Raw genomic sequence first — 21,247 nt, 5'->3', positions numbered from 1 at the left:
AAAGGCTTCAGTGTATATAGTGTACTGTATTTATTTGTCAACGCGCCGGCTGGTTGCGTCTAAACGCCAACAGAAAGGCGAGAAGAGGCCACTTTGTTAGGCGTCACCCAATTGGCTGGCGCGTGAGAGAAATATGAAAGCTGTGCCGTGATTGGCCAGAGAGGTCGTGGCTCTTGTTTTTTTTTTCTCGCGATTGTTTCCCGTGCGAGTTAATGGCTCCTCCTGCTGCAGACGGAGACGGAGACGGAGCTGGCTCGAGCGGCGTTACGGGGGGGGGGAAGCAGGAACACGGCGGAGAAAAACGGCCAATTACACCCCAAATACCAGCGGGTTCTCTGTCGCAGTTGTCTCGCTGTAACCGGAAAGAGGCCGCCCGGGCGCTAGTGCGGAGCTGAGGGTTAAATTTAGACGCGACTCGGCTCGAGGACAGCTCCGCGTTTGTAACCAGCGACCAACTCCCCAGATGAACTCCGTCAGAGCCACCAACCGGAGACCCAGGCGAGTGTCGCGGCCGCGCCCGGTGCAGCCGGAGCGGAACAACGGGGACAGAGGTAAGACGAGCCCCCGTCCCCCCCGGTTGGCTTGAGAACCGCGTCAAGCGGGACGGCGAGCTCCCCTCGGCAGGCCCGGCACTGGCCACCCGGCCTGAGTAGGAGAGACCGAGGCTTCGCTGTGTGTAGCCTAGGCCAGGCCGCGCTTTGTTTGGTTTGACTGTAGCGCGGCTAGGCTACAAGCTAGCGGAAGGTTGGGGGGGGGGGGGTTGTGTCCGCTCAACGTAATGCGTATGTAGCCAGACGGCGGACGTTTCGCTGCCGATATCGGTCCTCTGTTCTCGGTATGTGCAGGGGGAGAAATGGGGCTGTCCTTTCCGGACACCCTCGCTTTGTTTTTTTCCCCCCCTTCGCGGTGTGTGTCGCCGCATTCCCAGCTGTCACTAACGATTCCGAGGGTGTAAATCTGCGGCGTCCCGCAGCACTGCCATCTTTGGGGTGGAACAAAAACATTAAGCGGCCGTCATTGGGCCGACGACGCTCGGCGAACACTGCGCCGAAAATGCCGCACGGACGCGGATGTATGCGCCTTTGCAGCGCATTTGACAGTGTCCATTTTGTGCGTTGGTTGGAAGAAGTTCTTGTCCCCTTTTGCTTGCTTCCTTCCTTGTTCTGCGTGCTAGCCGCCGCAGCTAGCTGCATTTGTTTACACCGCGAATTTGCTTGCTACGCACTTGGCTTTTGGAGCCTTTTAGGCTCGCGTCCTGTCGCCCCCTTTAAATGTGCGGCCCGTTTTCGTTGGACTGCATCACAGTTGCATTCCTCACACAGCAGCAAAATGAAAGTGTCCGTCACAGCATTATCAATCTCGACCCACCTTTTCTCTGCCTTACATGGCTGCTGCCTGCCCTGCACAAGAGCTTTACGTCAAGATGCTCTTTTTGTCATTATTAAACACTGCAGTTTATGTTGTGCACTGCACCTTTTGTTCCACTCAATGTGTGTGTCTGTGTTATAAATATATTGATGATGTGTGTAGATGAGGAGGCTCCTGCAGCAGCCGCAGCAGAGATGGCGATTGAGGAGTCTGGTCCAGGAGCGCAGAACAGTCCTTACCAACTCAGACGCAAGACGCTGCTCCCCAAGAGGAGCGCCGCAGCCTCCGCTGCTGCCGCCGCCTGCCCGAGCAAGGGCCTGATGGAGGTTTGATTTTATTCGGCGCAGTGTGCGTTTGCGTGTATGCGCGCGTGTGTGGTGAGCTGGACTGTCTTTCTCTGCAGGGAGCGTCCACATCCTCCACAGAGGCCTTCAGCCATCGGGCCAAGCGGGCGCGTGTGTCGGGTAAGAGCCACGACTTGCCAGGTTTGTGTTTTGTTTAGTTTATTTTTTGTATTCGGTCTATTTAATTTGCAGTATTGCTGTCGTATTTCCCTCCTTTCTGACATGTCACTGTGGTCCCATTGCAGCTGCCCCAGCAGAACAATATCTGCAGCAGAAGCTCCCCGACGAGGTGGTCTTGAAGATCTTCTCCTACTTACTGGAGCAGGACTTATGCCGGGCGGCGTGTGTCTGCAAGCGCTTCAGCCAGCTTGCCAATGACCCCATACTATGGTCAGTGGATACCCACCCCGAGGACTCGGCTTTTTTGTTTTGTTGCATGGAGCTGATGTCTGGCTTTTTTGGGGGTGGGGGTGCGATCTCCCAGGAAGCGTCTGTACATGGAGGTGTTTGAGTACACGCGTCCCATGATGCACCCCGAGCCGGGACGCTTCTATCAGGTCAGCCCAGAGGAGCACGAACATCCCAACCCCTGGAAGGAGAGCTTTCAACAGCTGGTAAGTTTTCAAACATTAGAAGCTGAGGAAGACGCATTTTTTGAGACCTTTTTTTCTGACTCCAAAAAAAAAAAAATGTCAGTTAGTGGTGAAGCAGCGAGTGCTGATGAAAATAAAAGTGATCATTCCAATTGTGAAAAATGTCAAAAGTAATGACACGTACACGTGTTTAGAGGTAGAAGTAGAAGCCAATTTTAAATCATGTTCTTGACGATAGGGATGAGAATTTAAGTAGGTTTCTTCTCTCTCTCTGACAAACTGACAAAATAATTAACAGATGTTTCTATGATTAAAATAATTGTTAGTTGTCGTCCGAGCGCCATGTAATCGTTGAGCTGTAATATTCATTGACCGGCGTGTAACTGCACACGGCGGTCCAGCGGCCAAAAGTTGAATAATGATGCGCTTTAACAGGTTTGTCAACGTTTAATAACTTGGGTGTCGGCGTTCAGAACGTAACATTAACTTAAGTTAATGTTGCTTAAGAACGCAAATTGTTCACTTTGAATCAATAACAGCAAGTAATAGTCGTAACCGTATAAAAAAGCAAGAATGTCGTTCAATAAAAACAAAAGTTGGGTGTTCAATTGCCGGTGTGTCATTTGCGCATAAAAATTCCAAAGTAATTGCCGAACGTCTCGCGCTGTGGCGCATTTTGGTCGGATTCGGTCACGTCGCTCGGTTTGCGGCAAGCCGAAGATGTTCCGGTCATGTTTCACTAACGCAAGTGTGTGTGTGTGTGTTTCAGTACAAAGGTGCCCACGTCAAACCGGGCTTCGCAGAGCACTTCTACAGCAACCCGGGCCGGTACAAAGGCCGGGAGAACATGCTGGTGAGTCAAACGTGTCCTTGGCGGTGTCGCTAGCTTGCGTCGTAAAGCTTTTGAGCCTTTCTAATTTAAAAAAAATATATATATATATTTTTTCAGTACTACGACACCATCGAGGATGCGTTGGGCGGCGTGCAGGAGGCCCACTTTGAGGGCCTCATTTTTGTGCACTCGGGCATCTACACGGACGAGTGGATCTACATCGAGTCTCCCATCACCATGATTGGCGCGGGTGATAATATTTTTTTACCCGTTGCAACGAGCATGTTGATGTGCTGCGGCCGAGTTACGAGCTTCCTCTTAGATGTTACCGTTGTTTTTTTGGGGGGGGACTCTTTGCTTTGCGTTGCGAGTGCGCCTTCAGCCATTCATTGAGCTGACAAAGGGCCGAATACAAAATGAAAACACGCGCGAGGAGCAAGGGGCACGCAGATAAAGCCAACAGTCTCCAGGCTCATGATGTCATCCACTAGGCCACGCCCCCATTCCGCTTCAGGTCACACGTCCACACATAAAAAAAATAAATAAATAATCCTTTCAGTTCATTTCAATGGGAAAGGTGATTTGAATTACAAGCTTGGCGAATGTACAAATTGAACTTGTAAGTCAAGGCACCGCTGTTAACAGCACCGCCTCCTTGTCGCCCTCAGCGCCCGGTAAAGTGGCGGACAAGGTGGTGATAGAGAACACCAGAGATTCGACGTTCGTCTTCATGGAGGGCTCGGAGGACGCGTTCGTCGGCTACATGACCATAAAGGTGAGAGAAAAATGATGATGACAGCCATAAACTTCCTTCATTTAAAACTTCTACTTGAGCTTTGGAATCCATGCAAGTCACCTGTATTTATTTATTTAAAAAAAAAAATGTCTCTTTGCGTTCGGCCCGCTCCAAATGGAAGGACTTTCGTGAGCATTTGTCTCTTTCGTCAGTTTAACCCCGACGACAAGTCGGCGCAGCACCACAACGCGCACCACTGTCTGGAGATCACCGTCAACTGCAGTCCCAACATCGACCACTGCATCATACGCTCCACGTGCACAGGTAAGCCGCGTCCCGTGAGCCCCTCTTTGCAACGCCGAGTCATTCTTCTTGAAAAGCAAATATCCCTCGAAGGATTGCACCAAGACAAACTCGTGACGGTGCGCACGGTGCACCGCACGAGCGGGTCTGCTGATATCCCGTGTTGCCTTTCAGTGGGTTCCGCCGTGTGCGTGAGCGGCCAGGGAGCGTGCCCGACCATCAAGCACTGTAACATCAGCGACTGCGAAAACGTGGGCCTCTACATCACGGATCACGCGCAGGTAAGCGCTCGTCCGCTGATCCGGCCGACGAGCGCTCACGGGCGCGTGTGCGTTTCGTTTCAGGGCATTTATGAAGACAACGAGATTAGCAACAACGCACTGGCGGGCATTTGGGTCAAGAACCACGGGAACCCCATCATCAGACGCAACCACATCCACCACGGGAGAGACGTCGGCGTGTTCACGTTCGATCACGGCATGGTAAACAAACTCGCATTCAAGATTACGATCAGAGCTCTTTTTTTTTTTTTTGTTCGTTAAAAGCGAGCCGGTGCTGATGTGCGCCGCTCACGGTGGCCGGGGAGAAGGAAATGTGGCCCGTCTTGCAAAAGATGCTTGCCGTGATGGCCAACTCACCCAGCCCTCGATAACGTTGTCGCTTTTATGGCTGCGCGTCCTCTCAGGGCTACTTCGAGAACTGCAACATCCACCGGAACCGCATCGCCGGCTTCGAAGTGAAGGCGTACGCCAACCCGACGGTGGTGCGCTGCGAGATCCACCACGGCCAGACGGGTGGCATCTACGTGCACGAGAAGGGACGGGGACAGTTTATCGAGAACAAGATCTACGCCAACAACTTTGCCGGCGTGTGGATCACGTCCAACAGTGACCCCACGATACGGTAAGCGAGGGCGGGGGCGGCCCGTGAAGTCACGCATCTCACACACAAACGCGGGCATTTCAATCAATTTGAACATTGATGTGCTTTGTTCCCACGGCGACGTTGACCTTTTTTGTCCCCAACGCAGAGGCAACGCCATCTTCAATGGCAACCAGGGAGGCGTGTACATATTTGGTGATGGGCGGGGTTTAATAGAGAGCAACGACATCTACGGTAACGCCCTAGCGGGAATCCAGATCCGGACCAACAGCTGCCCCATCGTGCGCCACAACAAGATCCACGACGGCCAGCACGGCGGCATCTATGTGGTACGTGTGACTTTTTAATTTTTTTATATTCACCGTTAATCGTTGTGCTTGACCGTCCGGTAGCACGAAAAGGGCCAAGGAGTGATCGAGGAGAATGAGGTGTACAGCAACACGCTAGCCGGCGTCTGGGTGACCACGGGGAGCACGCCCGTCCTGCGCAAGAACCGCATCCACAGCGGCAAACAGGTCCCACAAACACGCATCCATCGCCGTCTAGCGCAAACGCAGTGCTGGACTGCGCTTTTACACTCCCGAGCCGTGTTTTTTGAACCTTAAGTGAGACACGGTGCGCATTTTGAAAAAATCGGACAGCAAGCCAGCAAACAAAAATGTCAGAGTCTTTCGATGTTAAGACCGAGAGAGAAATCTGAAATGAGGCTTTGTTAAGCTTTTTGTCGTTTTATGTTGTGGTTTTAGGCGAATGAATTCCACAAAAGTCAATCAGAAGCAGAGCCGATGTGTCAAGATGTGCAATCGGTTTGATGGTGTGGCCCTTTTTCTGTCGTAGGTGGGCGTGTATTTCTACGACAACGGTCACGGCGTCCTCGAGGACAACGACATCTACAATCACATGTACTCTGGCGTACAAATAAGGTAACCTTCACACATAAACAGTGGGATGTTAATACACCACCCAAGAAAAGTTACATGACCCGAGCCTAAAAAATGCCTGACTATACATGGTTGTCTTTTTTTTTTTTTTCTTAAAGAAAAGGCCTTACTAATACGTGGTCTATTTAAAAAAAAAAAAAAAAGAAGCCTTACTATACATGGTCGTTGCTTTTTTTTTTTTTTTTTTTAAACGCCTTACTATAAAAACGACCACGTATATTAAGTCGTTTGACTTGCTATACGTGGTCGTTTTTTTTTTTTGTTCAAATGCCTTACTATACGTCGTCTTTTTTTTTTAATTAAAAAAAAAATCCTGACTCTATTTTTTTTTTTAATTAACAAAAGCCTGTTTTTTCTTTTTTTTAAATCCTGACTATATCTGGTCTTTTTTTTACAAAAAAAAAGCCCGTCTGTATATTGTCTTTTTTTTTTTTTTTTATTAAAAAAAAAAGCCTGACTATATATGGCCTTTTTTTTTTTTTATATAAAAGCCTTACTATAAATGGTTGTTAAAAAAACAAAAAACAAAAAAAGACCAGCTTTAGCTCACCTGGTTGAACCTTGACTTGTGAACGAGAGGTTTATGGTTCAAAACCCGCCTTGTTGAGATCCAAATTAAGACTAAACAAACACACCTTGACGATATATTTCATCTTTTATTAGAAATATGACTTAATATACATGTTTTTTTAACAGCCTCACTAAACATGTTTAAAAAAAAAAGCCTTATTATATACAGCATCGTTTTCTTAAAAAAAAAAAAAAGCCTGACTATATATGGTCTTTTTTTTTTAATTAAAAAAAGCCTGACTATATATGGGCTTTTTTATATAAAAGCCTTACTATAAATGGTTGTTAAAAAAACAAAAAACAAAAAAAGACCAGCTTTAGCTCACCTGGTTGAACCTTGACTTGTGAACGAGAGGTTTATGGTTCAAAACCCGCCTTGTTGAGATCACAGCCTCACTATACATGTTTAAAAAAAAAAGCCTTATTATATACAGCATCGTTTTCTTAAAAAAAAAAAAAAGCCTGACTATATATGGTCTTTTTTTTTTAATTAAAAAAAGCCTGACTATATATGGGCTTTTTTATATAAAAGCCTTACTATAAATGGTTGTTAAAAAAACAAAAAACAAAAAAAGACCAGCTTTAGCTCACCTGGTTGAACCTTGACTTGTGAACGAGAGGTTTATGGTTCAAAACCCGCCTTGTTGAGATCACAGCCTCACTATACATGTTTAAAAAAAAAAGCCTTATTATATACAGCATCGTTTTCTTAAAAAAAAAAAAAAGCCTGACTATATATGGTCTTTTTTTTTAATTAAAAAAAGCCTGACTATATATGGTCTTTTTTTTTTTTAATTAAAAAAAATCCTGACTATATATGGGCTTTTTAATATAAAAGCCTTACTATAAATGGTTGTTAAAAAAACAAAAAAAGACCAGCTTTAGCTCACCTGGTTGAACCTTGACTTGTGATCGAGAGGTTTATGGTTCAAAACCCGCCTTGTTGAGATCCAAATTAAGATTAAACAAACACACCTGACGATATATTTCATCTTTTATTAGAAAAATGACTTAATATACATGTTTTTTTAACAGCCTCACTAAACATGTTTAAAAAAAAAAAAGCCTTATTATACATCATCGTTTTCTTAAAAAAAAAAAAAAAGCCTGACTATATATGGTCTTTTTTTTTTATTAAAAAAAGCCTGACTATATATGGTCTTTTTTTTTTTTTTAATTAAAAAAAAATCCTGACTATATATGGGCTTTTTAATATAAAAGCCTTACTATAAATGGTTGTTAAAAAAAAAAAAAATCAGCTTTAGCTCACCTGGTTGAACCTTGCATTGTGATTAAGCGGTTTATGGTTCAAAACCCGCCTTGTTGAGATCCAAATTAAGACTAAACAAACACACCTGACGATATATTTCATCTTTTATTAGAAATATGACTTAATATACATGTTTTATTTTGCTTGTTTTTTTAAAAAAGCCTTTTTATACATGTTTTATTTTTTTTTTTTTTTAAAACTGACCTTTTTTTTTTTTTTAAACGTCTTACAACACATGGTCGTCTTTTTTCATAAAAAGGCTAGGGTTGTTGGGTTTAAGGTTGTCAGCTTGGGCTAGGGTTTGCAAGGTTTGGATCTGAAAATGAAAAATGTTGCTGTGTGCCATCTTGTGGCCAAGGAACATTGTTGAAACGAAAGAACAGCTTTTTTGAATGCTTGTTAATTTAGACAGAAGTGTTTTGGCGCCATCTTCTGGCTTCTTTAGGCCATTAGACTTTTTTGCAGAGGTCCACTGTATTGTCTCCCTGCCGTATGTAACTTTGACTTCATGTGATCTGTTTGTGGTTGCCAGGACGGGCAGCAACCCGAAGATCCGGCGCAACAAGATCTGGGGTGGACAAAATGGCGGCATTTTGGTCTACAACTCAGGTGAGTGCAAAGCGTTCCCGCAAATTCTGCTTTGAGCACACACACGACCCGCAAGACCCACGTGTGTGACCTCTGCAACGCGCAGGTTTGGGCTTCATCGAGGACAACGAGATCTTCGACAACGCGATGGCGGGCGTGTGGATTAAGACGGACAGCAACCCAACGCTGAGGCGCAACAAGATACACGACGGCCGCGACGGCGGAATTTGCATCTTCAACGGAGGCAGAGGTACGGCCGTGTGTCACGCCATGCTACACGACGCATACGTGCGCGTCTTTAACTCCATTTTGGTGCGTTCAGGCCTGCTGGAGGAGAACGACATTTTCCGCAACGCTCAAGCGGGCGTGCTGATTAGCACCAACAGTCACCCCATCCTCCGCAAGAACCGCATCTTTGACGGCTTCGCTGCAGGTCACGATAATAAGGAGCCGTCACGCGTCCGTGCAACGCCCTTTCATCATTTGGAAAAAAAGAAAGAAAAAAAAAAAGCACTCTGCTCAAACTGTGTGTCCTCCCTCCAGGTATCGAGATCACCAACCACGCCACCGCCACTCTGGAGGGAAACCAGATCTTCAACAATCGCTTTGGCGGACTTTTTTTGGCATCGGGCGTCAACGTCACCATGAAAGGTACAAACGCTTGCTTCACTTTTCACAAAGTTTACTTTTATTTTTTGGGGGGCGGGGCATGAATGAAGTCATGACGATCTTATCATTGTTGACAGACAATAAGATCAACAACAACCAGGACGCCATTGAGAAAGCGGTGAGTCGAGGACAGTGCCTGTACAAGATCTCCAGCTACACCAGCTACCCCATGCACGACTTCTACAGGTGAGCCGAGAACGTTCCCGCCCGTCTTTTGTGGACTCTGCGTACTTGACGGCGCCGCATTGTCGCTCAGGTGTCACACGTGCAACACGACAGACAGGAACGCAATCTGCGTCAACTGCATCAAGAAATGCCACCAAGGACACGACGTGGAGTTTATACGGCACGATCGGTGAGGCAACTTCAACGACTCACACCGGTTATTTGAAGTGAAAATAAACTTGGGTCATGTGGTTGCAAAAGTGTACACACCCTCCTATAATAGAGGCGGGTTCGTATTCAATAAGTGTCACAAAACTGGCAGCTTTTTAAAATACTTCTGATTCACCAAAAATAAAGTTCAGCTGCTCCGGTAAGTTTTCTGAGTATGCTGTCCCAAACACATGAATAGCAAGTGTTAGCCAAGGATTTCTGCAGCTCCTTCAATTTTTCTGGTAGCCTCCCTAATCGGTTGTTATCATAAATTTTGGAGGGGATGTCCAGTTCCTCGGTGATGTCATCGTTGCGCAGATTTTCTCCACTTAATAACTGATTGCCTGACGGTACTTAATGGATTCTGTGGAAAGCTGTCACTACGCTAATGTCAGCAAAAAGCCACTGGAACAGTTTAAGCTGAATCTGAGGTTCTTTGAAACAGTGGCAGTTGGGTGTTGACTTGCATTTAAGATGGCCACGCCCCCATTTAGAAAGGCAACCACATCTCAGCTACTTAACTCTCTTTTGGAGAATTTCTCCCTGCAATTGAGTTGCAAGGGTTTCATTTATTTAATATCACACAAAAAATAGCATTTGGGCAGGTGTGTAGACTTATGTAGCGTTGCTGACGTGGCTTGGTTCCCTCCCCCCTCCACTCCAGGTTCTTCTGCGACTGCGGAGCGGGCACGTTGTCCAACCCATGCACGCTGGCGGGCGAGCCCACGCACGACACGGACACTCTGTACGACTCGGCGCCGCCTATCGAGTCCAACACGCTGCAGCATAATTGAACAACAAGGCGGACCGGACTGGCGGCACAATATCGCACACACAGCAACGTATCACGCGCGCACACACACACACACACAGGCAAAAGCCCCTCCCCCCTGGCACCCAACCCCATTGAGACAATGAGATGTGTGGCTCAAAAGGTGAGGAAGTGCAGGCAAAGCTCCACTAGGGGGAGGCAGAGGAAAGACTTAATACTGTGTGTATGATTTTTTTTTTGTGTGCGTGTGGAGCACTTCTGCTTTTTTTAAGAAAAGAAAAATAGGAAGGAAAAAAAAAAAGACGTTCCGATCAATGGATTTTATTTCAACGCTTTATCATGTAGTTTTGTATTTCCAAGCAAAAAGCTGACTGTATTTGAATGTCTTTTATTTTATTATATATTCTAATTATTATTTCTTTGGTTAGCGTCCTGTCCTGTCTCCCGTCGCATCCCCCCGTCGAAGCGGTTGCAGATGCTCCCTGGTGAGCCAATGCTCAAGTTCTTTCTGTGAAAGAGAATCTGGTTTAAACACTAAAAGGACCCTCTCTGTGTTCAGGCTTGATTGACAGGTGGGGCCACTCCACCCACAATTGTACAAATGTGTGTTGTGTGTGTGTGTGTGTGTGTGTGTGTGTGTGTACAGTTTGACGCAGTCAGTGTTTTGTGGAGAGGGTTCCAATAGGATGCCTCAGAGCTCCTTTTTTTTTTTTCTTTAAACTGGACCACTAGGAGTTGATCTGCAGCCCCCACCCTCCTCCCTTAAATTCGCCCCCCCCACTCCCCTGTATCGTGGTGACTGTGGCTCCTCATGCAGCCTGAATCGTATGCATGTACCATAACATCTAGACTTAATATATTGTGAAGTATTCAATAACCATTATGTAGATGCTAGTTGGAATTTAAAAAAAAAAAAGGGGGGGGGTATACTTTTTTCCTCTTTCTTTGGAAGGCAAAAAAGAGAGGAAAACAGGAAACTGGCCATTTCTAAATAAAACTTTATTAGATCTGAGTACTCTGTTTTCGTGGTTGACGCAGTTGCACTTCGTCGCAAACCTTTTCTTGTATTCATACTCATTTCCTCATCTTTTGAAAAGGACAAAACCTTCATCCTAAATCACACCGAACAAAATCACTTTTTTTGTTACATTTTGTAAGATAAAACATTTAAAGGGGAAGTCACCCGCAAAATATGTTCTATAGTCTCAACACGGCATTCGGATAAATTTTGCATTTTTGGAATATGAGTTATGCAGCAAATTTAATTTAATTTGTGGTTGACTTCTTTAAGTGGAACAATTGTTTTTGTGTATTGTTCCGTATCAGAGAGAGAAACTATCACTGTGAGCAAACAGATTCTTTTTGTTCGAATCAAAAGATTGGTTTCAATTCCCAACGCTTGGAGCGTCAAAATGTCGCCAATGTCACAGTTAAAAGCTTGAAAATGTCAGTCATAAGACCTTCCAGGAACAAAGCTTTATTGACAAACTGTACAACAAACTGTAAACGCTTCGACAGCTGGAAATGAACAAAAACGTTTCAACCCAGTGGGAAAAACGTTTTTTTTTCCTCTCATCAGAAACAAAAGATTGTTTCAGGGGGGAAAAAAAAGAATGAAAAGTCACATTTCCACTTTGACTTTGTGACTGTTTTTTGTTTTGGTTTTGAAAGAAAAAAAATCAATTGGGAAATTCTTTATCCGTAACAATCATTCTTTGGTCGGCATCAAAGTAAATTCTCAAATTGGGACATAATCCGGAAAACCGTCTCAAATTTTGTTGTTTTCTTTTAATTGTAAAAAATGTTCCAGTACATTTTAAGAAATCTCAGCAAGATAATATCACGGGTGACACTAAGTGAGTGTTAAAAAAAAAAATTCACGACGAGGTAACAGGAAGCGAGCGCGCGAGCAGCTCCGAGACGTACGTGTTGTTTTTGCCGAGCAGCGCCGCCTTCATGCGTCGCAACGCCGCTTTCACCTCCTCTTCCGTCATGGTGGCGGCGGGAAGAGACTTGGCTTCCTCGAGGAAGTCTCGGATCAGGTCTTCTCCGACCTGGAAGAAGAAGACGAGCGACAGAAGTGAGGCGCCGTTTTGAGGCTCAGGTGTCTGCGGCACTACGACGAAACGTCAACTCATTTCACGCATTTTGCAGTTCACGTGGCAAAACAATTTAATTGGCCAAAGGGGTGACTCGGTCCGTTTTTTTCCCCACAGCCAAAAAGTTCCCGCAGCTCTGACGTAGCTTACTTGTTTGTCGCTGCGCCGTCTTTTGGCCGCGGGCTCGTCCCCCTTCGCAAACGTCGCCGGCTCCTGAAATTCCTCCAGTTCCTCGGCCTTCTCCTTTGCCATGGCAACCACCGAAGGCGGGAAACAAGCTAACTCCGCCACGTGGATCCCGAAACTCTGGTCGCACACACCTGGCAGGAAGCGCGTATGCTCACAATTTTTTATTTCAAAAACATTTAAAAAAAAAAAAAAAGATATATATATTTTGTTTTTTTATTTGCTTTTGTTGCTGTTGACTATTCTCAATCAAATTTAAAAAAAAAATATTTCCACTTTTAAAATTGTTTTAAGACTTATTCTTTCAATATTTTTTAATCGATTTCAGCTACTGAAAAAGCTTTTTAGTTAAGGCACTTTTTACTCAAGACAAGTTGCAAGTCTGCAACTCTTATGGAATAATAATTCCCCAAATGCGGTTTGAGTCTGGTGGTGACTTGAGCCAGCGTGCAATCTTGTCTCACCAGCGAGACACATGTGGAGCATCAATTTTCTGGGGTGAATGGGGGTTAAGGCAACCCGGACAAAAGAGCCCTGTGAGGAGCGCTTCGTCTCACTGGATCACGCACGGCTCATTCAAGCATGCGCACGCAAATATATTTCACCTCACCGCAAGGAGATTCAAACGTAACAGAAAGAAACTATTTTAGTGCGTGTTTTAATGCTCAATTAAGTTTGTTCTCCGCAAAACGGCCCAACTCTCACTTCTGGACACGACAACAATTCATCAAATTCAATTCAACTCGCAATGTTGAAGAATGCAATTTTCAAATGTTAAAGATTGCAATTTTAGGAAAAAGGAACAGAAAAGAAAAAAAATAACTATTTTAAGTCCGTTAACGGTCTTTCATATTAATTTGCCAGAAGTCTGATGCGGCAATAAAAAGTAGAATATATAATAGAATAATATCATAAGACAGGTTAATTTATTCCTTATTGTAATTTGCAAACATAATATTGAGGAGGGAAAAAAAAAAACTTTGATTGTTTTTCAACCCTAACACGTAAGTCTTCCACGAAAACTGTCGGCGACTGACCTGGCTTGACTCTGTAGAGCATGGTGAGCGTGTTCTGGGACGTCAACGCCGTTACGTGCAAGTTGTGCACGGTGGGCTGCTGCGCCGCCAGCGCCGTCAGCTCGTGGAAGTGCGTGGCGAACAGACAGAAGCAGCCGATCTTTGCGGCGACGTGCTCGCTGATGGCCCAGGCCAGGCCAAAGCCGTCGTAGGTGGACGTGCCGCGGCCCAGCTCGTCCACGATGACCAGCGACTTCTCCGTGGCCGAGCTGCGGCGAAGAACTCGGGATGTTACCATCGCGAGACGAATGAGACGGCGCTAATAGATGGCGGGGAATCCTACCGCAAGATGGCCGCCGTCTCCAGCATCTCGGACATGAAAGTGGACACGCCCTTCACCTGGCTGTCTCCCGCCCCCACCCGGGCCAGGATGCTGTCAATCACGCTGAGCTCCGCCTCCTCGCACGGCACGAAGCAGCCGATTTGAGCCATTAACGCGATCACGCCAACCTGACGGATGAACGTTGACTTTCCGCCCATATTTGGCCCTGACGACCAAATGACAGAACAATCGAGCAAATGAATTTTGGCCACATGCAAGTTTGAGCTTTTTGATTGACCGAAATGGCACTTGAGCTCAATGGAAATACTTTTTGACTTGGGCCAAGACAGAAAAAAAAAAAAGAGTAAAACTGTGTAAATGAGGACATATCAAACCATTTAATGTGAAATTATTTTTAATTGATTTTGGGGAAATCTGCGCTCGTGTGGACAAAGCTCCAAATGACACTTCCCGCAAACGTAATGAGTTGTCACGGCAACGAGACTGACTGACAATGACCAGAAGCAACCTGGCGTGTTAAATACTTCAACCAAACTCAGCTTAGCTTTTTAAAATCAGGCATTTGGGCAGCTCAACTCACCTGTGATAATGTAGAAGCACTTCTCCCCGTGCACAAAGGTGACGTCGTTGGGTATGAAGCACGTGTCGGCGTCCGTCTCCATGCAGGGGTGGCGCGCCTGCCGCAGCTCCAGGCGACGGGCGCCGTCGGACAGCAGGCGCGGCCGCACGTAAGGCACGGGGGCGGAGACCGACACCGTGGCAAAGCTGACGGCCGCGTCCAGCAGCGCCACGACGTCTCCAAGTGTTTGCAGAGGGTCCACGTAACCTTGTTGCAATTAAGAGAAATTTAATACATTTGAGGGGTGAACGATTGAAAAATAATCCGATTATATTTTCAAGGACCCCTTGCCAATGTCTTTTTTTTTTCAAGCAGCAAATGAATCTGTCTGATAAAATATAACAGATGATCAATGTTTTGGTCTTCTAGGTGAGGCTTACGGTAAAATAAGGGCATAAATGAATATGAAATACAGTTTAACAAATAATTTCAAAAAATTTAAAAATAGAAATAATCTGGACAGGAAAGTTCAAAAAGCTTTGGGTGGATGGCTAGATCCTGTGGATTTGTTTCCAGTTGAAGAGGCGGCTGGCAGCTGATCCCCACCTATCTAATCGATGACATGGCGACGCGATGGCATGCCGAGCACATGCCGCGGCTTCTCTACCTGAGGCGATGTTGATGATCTCTTTGACGATCGCATTTTGCGCTTCCTCGTACTCCTCCCTGCTGCGCTTGTAGTCCTCGTTGAGGGCGCTCAATTTACTGAGGACACACGCCGGGTCAGATCGGGAAAAGCGAGAACGATGCACATAAACAGACACGTGAAAACGTCTCCACAGAAATGCAAACAAGTGCTTGCGCACAAACACTCACAATTTTTTTTTTTACCCAAATGTTAAACGAATCCGATTTTGTTTTTCATGCAGCGTGAAGAGCGCAATTCAGATTTCAAACGGGACACACCTGTTAGTGAAACGCACGCCGTTCTTCTGCACGTCCAACGTGGTGAATTTCTTGTTGTTCCTCAAGTTCTTCTCCTCCTTGCAGGTGACACGCAAGTAGAAGCCCAGCACGCCGCTCGACTCCAGCTTCACCGTCTTGCCGGCGTCCAAACCTGCGACGGCGTGACCAGTACGCGCTGAATTTCGCACGCTTTCAACATTCTCGTTGTGCACAATATTTAATCATCGCTACTTTGTTGCATAAGCTTTACAAGGTCCATTTATGCATTTTAAAAAATTATTTGGACATATTATTGCTATATATTGATTAGAATAATGCTGGCGGGAAGTTTGAGGTTGCCTCAAGTGACTTATTTATTTAACACCCTGCGCCATTACGGCGACACGCGTTTCCACGCCGCCTCCTGTCTGACGTCATCGAATCCAGCGCAGCGGTTGAGGACAAACCAAATATTTGAGCGTGAGGCCAAGAATTGACCATTTCGGCGTCTCCTCGGCAGCGTGACTGCCGCACACTTCAATGCAATTTTTATGAGCGGTGGACGCCGTCGGCACGGCTGCGCGGTGCAGTCACCTAGCTCTCGGGCCGCGGCATTCAGCACGGCCTGCATGCTCTTCTCCATGGCGTCCATCTTCGCGCGCAGCTCACTCAACACGGGATCGAACGAGGCTTTCACCAGGAACTCGTGATGTTCAATCTACAATAGGATTAAAAAAAAAAAAAAAATTGGAATTCATTCAGACAGATGAAGAGCCATTTTTAATGGAGCTGACCTCCAAAATGGCAGCAGGACCGGGCAGGATTTTTTTTTTTTTCACTATAATACATTTTTTCTGTGGGCCTGGGATAGGACGGGAGTGAAAATCCACTCCCGTGTAACTCTTAAGCCTGAATTATCAAAAGATAAAGAAGACGCCCACAAGGGATGCATTTATTACACTCCTGGAGCAAACAAACAAGACTATTGAGTTCATTTGAAGAAAATTTGAAGCACTTCAAGCTTTCCCCGATGCAGCGATAATACATTGGATTAGTGGTGCGCATCGCTACAATAAAGTACAACGTGATATGTGTCGCGATACATCGACTGCAAAACGATTCAAGGAAATAACGTTTGAAAGTTAAAAGATTGGATTCGATTCCATTCAGTGGGATTCCGATTCAAAAGGGCTTGGCCCCGTTTGACAGGCTATGACGCAACCAGCGTCTTGTTCAAAGGAGACAAATTATTAAATGTATATAAAAAAAAAAATTAAAAAAAAAAAGCATGCAACATGGAAAAGAGCTCCAAAGCATTCAAGTTAAAATATAAATCATCAGCAACATCAAACCTATTGATTTTGATTGCAAACAAGTCACAAGTTTTCGTTACAGCCGTAAACACGATCTCCAACATTTTCCTACTTCAGAATTTGCTCAGTGTGAGAAAACGCCACCTGGTTCATATCCAGCGTGGTCTCGATCATCTCCTGGTACTTGCTGAAGTCACCCAGCAGGTCCCTGAGGGGGGAGATGAAGACGCCATCCAGCAGGACCTCGTGGCTGCCTAGAAAACAAACGCGGCATAAATGAGTTGCATCAACGTTATTGACATACCACCTCCTAAAGCAAGAAAAATGCCATCATAGAACATCGAAAAACAAATCACAGCACAGCATGCGGTAGACGCCTTAGATAATGACAAACACGACAAAAAGTGAACGGGGGACTTCTGAGACAAAAAGCATGAGCAGCTTACTAATTAAAGTTAATTAAGAAGCGGGGCTGGGCCAGGCTGGTCGTCAAGAAATACAGAAATTCAAGAAACATTTTCGGACGTCCGCTGTTTACGCCATGAAATTGGAATTGGTTCCGGTTCGGCTTCGCAATGTCAAACAATAATAAATAAAAAAAACAACAACAACAAAGAGTGTGTTCAAAGTCAGTCGGAACCAAAAAGAGAGTGACTCATTCAACATGCTAAGAGGAAACACGCAGCAGATTGGGAGAAACGTTGCGCCGTTTGTAACTCGGAAGTTCACAGAAGGGAGACCAAACGCCTTAGCGGAGGAACAGACGACGTAATCAATCGGAGGAAATTTCACATTGATTTGTGTAGGACGAGAACAAAGCCCGATGATGGATAAAAGCCTGAGATTGCTTACAAGGAAAATAATTCCAAAGTCAGTGAGAAGTCAGTACTTTTTTCGTTTATTGTTGGGGGGGGCAAAATCGATTAGACACAGAAAATTGTTCTTGCCATGTCATTTTCACGACGTATTGCGCATCCATGTGAAAGGCACAAAATGTTGCGTTTTTCTCAAAAAGGACACGGACAAAGTTTGCAACCTGAATATCTGTCCAGCGCGGAGATGAGCGCGGGGATCTGCCCGACGGCCTGGTGCACGCGGTAGCAGTCCTGCAAGGTGGCGCTGTGGCGGTGGAACTTCTTGGCCAACCGCTGGAGGTCGGGAAAGCGCCGCAGAAGGTCCTCCTGGCACGTCTGCCTCAGCTCCGAATCACACACCAAACTCTCCACCAGGTCCAGCCTGCATGTCAGCAAATGTCCACGTCAAGACGACCCGCTGCGTCCTTTTATGAAGCCCGCAAAAGCTTGACACAATTTTTCTGTTTGACTCATTCACAACCAGCCGAGTAAAAAAAAAAAAAAAAACACACACACACACAACCAACCAAGGATTTTTGCATAACGCTCCACTCCTGGCCATTTCCGTGCTTTCAACATACGAAGCAACTCCCCAAAGGCAAACCACAACAAGGAAGTGGCCCATAACGAAAACGAGAGAAGCTTGATCCTTTTTGTTCACCTTTTTTTGCACCAGTGACAGAAAAGCGTAAATATATTACCTCTCCTCGATTTTAGTTTTGTCCAGGAGCGGCTGCTTAATCCACTGGTTGACCAGTCGCTGGCCCTGAGGCGTGCGACACTTGTTCAACAATCCGGCCAATGAGTGAGCCCCGCTGGCGTCGTCAGGAGCACCCTGCAAAAAAATGGCCAACGTGTCATCAACAGGTAGTGCAAAAAAAAGAAAGAAAGAAATAATGCAAGCGATTGTTGGGCCCCACCCGGAAGAGGTTGAGCGCCCTGACGGCAGCGTTGTCCAGCCTCATGTACTGACCCAGCTCCAGGGAGGTCAGACTGAAGGAGTTGAAGTTGGACTCGTCGGAGAGCAGCTCCAGGTAGCGCACCACGGCGGCCAAGCAGGAAACGGCCACCTGGCCGGGAAACCGCAATGAGACAATGCGGTCTCGTGCAGAAAAGTTGCCATTGCCTACTGGGGAAAGTGGCATCCCACGGTGACCGTTTCAAGTTTCATGAAATAATTTGTAAACAGGTGGGCTGCACATCCAAAACACGGAACTTTTGACTAAAACTTGAACTGCTAGCGGGACACTTGCCAGCATCCGTCTGCTGGTGGCCCTCACCTGTTTGTCGAGCTCCGGGAGGGTGTTGCTGGCCACCGTCTCTCCCCGTTTGGCTCTCAGTAGCCTGTTGAGGTCCTGGACTATGTCCTTGCCACTAAACTCGACTCGCTTCCTGTCTGAGACCAGCACTCCGCTGCGCTGCACCACCTGCACAGAGCCCACCACCGCAAACAAATTATGGAGGATTAAAGATGAAAAAAAAAATAATAATGATACATTTTATTTAAAAAAAAAAAACGAACCTCCCGTAACTTGTTGCCTTCTGCGCTGCTGTCTCCCTTAGTGAGGAGACACTCTTTGGGACCAACCTGTACGAGCAGCGACTCCAGGTTGGAAAAGACCTCGTTGTCGGGGAACTCGCACACGCCCATGGTGCGTTGTGCCGCGTCCACGTAGCCCACACCCACCACGCCAGAGGCAGCGCACACAGCCACCACGCCGGTGCTGCCTTCCGCACCGTTCCCACCACCAAATAGAATCTCCTCGAACTGGGTCAGGTTTCCTGGAGAGGCCTAAATGAAGCGAGAAAGATCACGACAAGTCAACATGGCGTAACAAATATAACCATGTTCAATGTGAGAACTATTAATGTTTTTTTTTTAACAATGTTCATTACAGAGGTGGTAGAACCGTGTTGCACATCCATTTTATTCACTCGTAATTAAGCAAGCGGCACCTCCACTTTCAAGTGAGAGGGCGGGTTGTTTACATTATTGCAATTGATATTAGAACATTATTATTATATCATTTAGACGTGTTGGATGAGAGAGCAATATTGAGAGATGGTCACGGCAAAAACAATTATGATGTAATGCATGTTTATCTATACAGTATACACAAACCTTGAACTCAATCTTCCAGTCATGCTCCTTGCTGCTCTTGCTGTGGTTCTTGTACACCTCGACGCGGTACTGCCTGACCAGGAGCAAGTCCCTCACAAAAGCCTCAAAGTTGAGCTTGCTCAACACCACGCTCTCCAACTTACGACTTCCTGACGACCGACACATGTTCAAGTTAAAAATGTGCACACGTTTCTACCATGGCATTAAAGTCGACCCATTAGATGAATTAGCATGTAACGAGCTGCTGCTAAGCTAACTCCCGCTAGCTTACCGGAGCCCAAGTGCTTGATGACGCCGTTCGTCTTGAAAACCTCTTTCGCGGCGAACGCGGCGTCTTTCCCGTGAACCGTGTAATAGTCGCTGCGGTCAAATATCCGGAAAGTTGTGTCCGGTTTCTCCGACATGGAGAAGAAGAAGTTGAGGAAGCCATGTTCGGACGCGCTGTCCATGGAAAGGTTCTGTTTCGGCTGCACCGCCATGTTGGAATCTCCCGCCACTGCACGCTTGACACACGCGACTCCAAACAGGAAGTGACGTAGCCGTACAGTGCTGCCAGAAAAGTATTTGTTGATCTATTATTTTAATGAACAACTAAAAAATGAATAAAATAATAATAATAGTAATAACAATATTAATAATAATATTTATAATAAAAATATGTTCACCATGACGTCGCATGTGCTTGCAGTCAACAAAGGCCTTCAGCTGTGAACATTTAAATGAGCAAATCCAGTTTGAGATATCAACTGCACAATTTGATTCTGACAAGTCATAATTTAATTTTGACATATCTTTAGCTCACTTCAGTTCAAAATATCTGCTTGAGCCTTTTCAAATAGCTTGCAACTCTGCAAAAAGAAGTTGTAGTTGTAACTGCAATTATGAATTGCCAAAACTGCATCCCAAAACATCTCAAACTGGAAATTCACCCATTTATCATCAAAAATAGGTCCGTATGTGTCCATCCCAACATATATGCTCGTTTTCGCAAACATTCCCGACTGCTTTTCGACACTATCTTGTGTTGTAGCTACGATAAACAGAAGTGACTGCAAAGGATGCCAGATTAAACAGTTTGACGTCACACATGAGCAGCGCTCGTTCTGGTTAGCGCGGCGAATCGCTAGCCGGTTTAGCCGACAAATGCATTGGTCGCACATTAGGGACCTCACTGCAAATCTTATCACCAGTAATTGTTCTCAAATGTCGCCTTCTGTTTGACACCTACCACCCCCCTGCCCTGCTTTTTTTAATTGTTTTAAAAATATATATATTTTACGTCAGCTTTTATTGTCTTCCTGCATGCGGAACGTGGCCTACGTAACGGGGTCTCCTACTTTTATTTTCAAACTGAGAGTGGTCCACACAACAAAAGAGTGAGTTGTGCAGAGATCAAATAAAACATGAAAAATCACCCATGCGGCCATGGCCAATGCTTCAAGGCCAATGTCATTATTGAGACAGTGGCAAGAATTGTTGACTGGATCAAGAGAAGAAATGTATATTCATGACAGCGCTGCACACATGTCAATGTTTGTGTCATGACTGCGTGGAAAAGCGCAATCAA

At 45.8% G+C, this 21,247-nt stretch overlaps 2 protein-coding genes across 3 annotated transcripts; one reads left to right on the top strand and one right to left on the bottom strand.

The window, feature by feature from the left end:
- Positions 1 to 179: 179 nt before the first annotated feature.
- On the top strand, positions 180 to 11,180 carry fbxo11b (F-box protein 11b). Of its 2 annotated transcripts, none has more exons than XM_088284378.1 (22): positions 180 to 551; positions 1,531 to 1,694; positions 1,772 to 1,832; positions 1,958 to 2,102; positions 2,197 to 2,326; positions 3,075 to 3,158; positions 3,255 to 3,387; positions 3,806 to 3,912; positions 4,086 to 4,197; positions 4,351 to 4,457; positions 4,521 to 4,658; positions 4,862 to 5,079; positions 5,207 to 5,387; positions 5,451 to 5,573; positions 5,896 to 5,981; positions 8,372 to 8,448; positions 8,534 to 8,677; positions 8,750 to 8,860; positions 8,971 to 9,078; positions 9,174 to 9,282; positions 9,353 to 9,451; positions 10,136 to 11,180. In XM_088284378.1, the coding sequence occupies exons 1-22, from the start codon at positions 464 to 466 to the stop codon at positions 10,263 to 10,265; spliced, it is 2,655 nt and encodes an 884-aa protein (XP_088140504.1). In that variant the 5' UTR covers positions 180 to 463; the 3' UTR covers positions 10,266 to 11,180. The 2 variants fall into 2 exon arrangements, with proteins under 2 accessions (XP_088140504.1, XP_088140503.1); XM_088284377.1 differs by having other exon boundaries at positions 1,772 to 1,853.
- Positions 11,181 to 11,700: 520 nt separating this feature from the next.
- On the bottom strand, positions 11,701 to 20,192 carry msh2 (mutS homolog 2 (E. coli)). The gene is made up of 16 exons (XM_088284376.1): positions 19,952 to 20,192; positions 19,681 to 19,829; positions 19,081 to 19,350; positions 18,839 to 18,985; positions 18,479 to 18,628; positions 18,260 to 18,393; positions 17,741 to 17,940; positions 16,849 to 16,958; positions 15,986 to 16,109; positions 15,413 to 15,563; positions 15,114 to 15,211; positions 14,468 to 14,713; positions 13,888 to 14,092; positions 13,566 to 13,813; positions 12,493 to 12,662; positions 11,701 to 12,297 (listed from the first exon to the last, which is right to left on the bottom strand). The coding sequence occupies exons 1-16, from the start codon at positions 20,157 to 20,159 to the stop codon at positions 12,121 to 12,123; spliced, it is 2,787 nt and encodes a 928-aa protein (XP_088140502.1). The 5' UTR covers positions 20,160 to 20,192; the 3' UTR covers positions 11,701 to 12,120.
- Between the last annotated feature and the right edge of the window lie 1,055 nt (positions 20,193 to 21,247).

The sequence above is a fragment of the Idiotropiscis lumnitzeri genome, chromosome 20 (assembly GCF_059441095.1).
Source record: "Idiotropiscis lumnitzeri isolate Australia: NSW breed Sydney's pygmy pipehorse chromosome 20, RoL_Ilum_1.0, whole genome shotgun sequence".
In the NCBI taxonomy this organism is placed as follows: domain Eukaryota; kingdom Metazoa; phylum Chordata; class Actinopteri; order Syngnathiformes; family Syngnathidae; genus Idiotropiscis; species Idiotropiscis lumnitzeri.
Note: the sequence above shows the minus strand (reverse complement) of the source record. Positions and strands in the feature narration are given on the sequence as shown.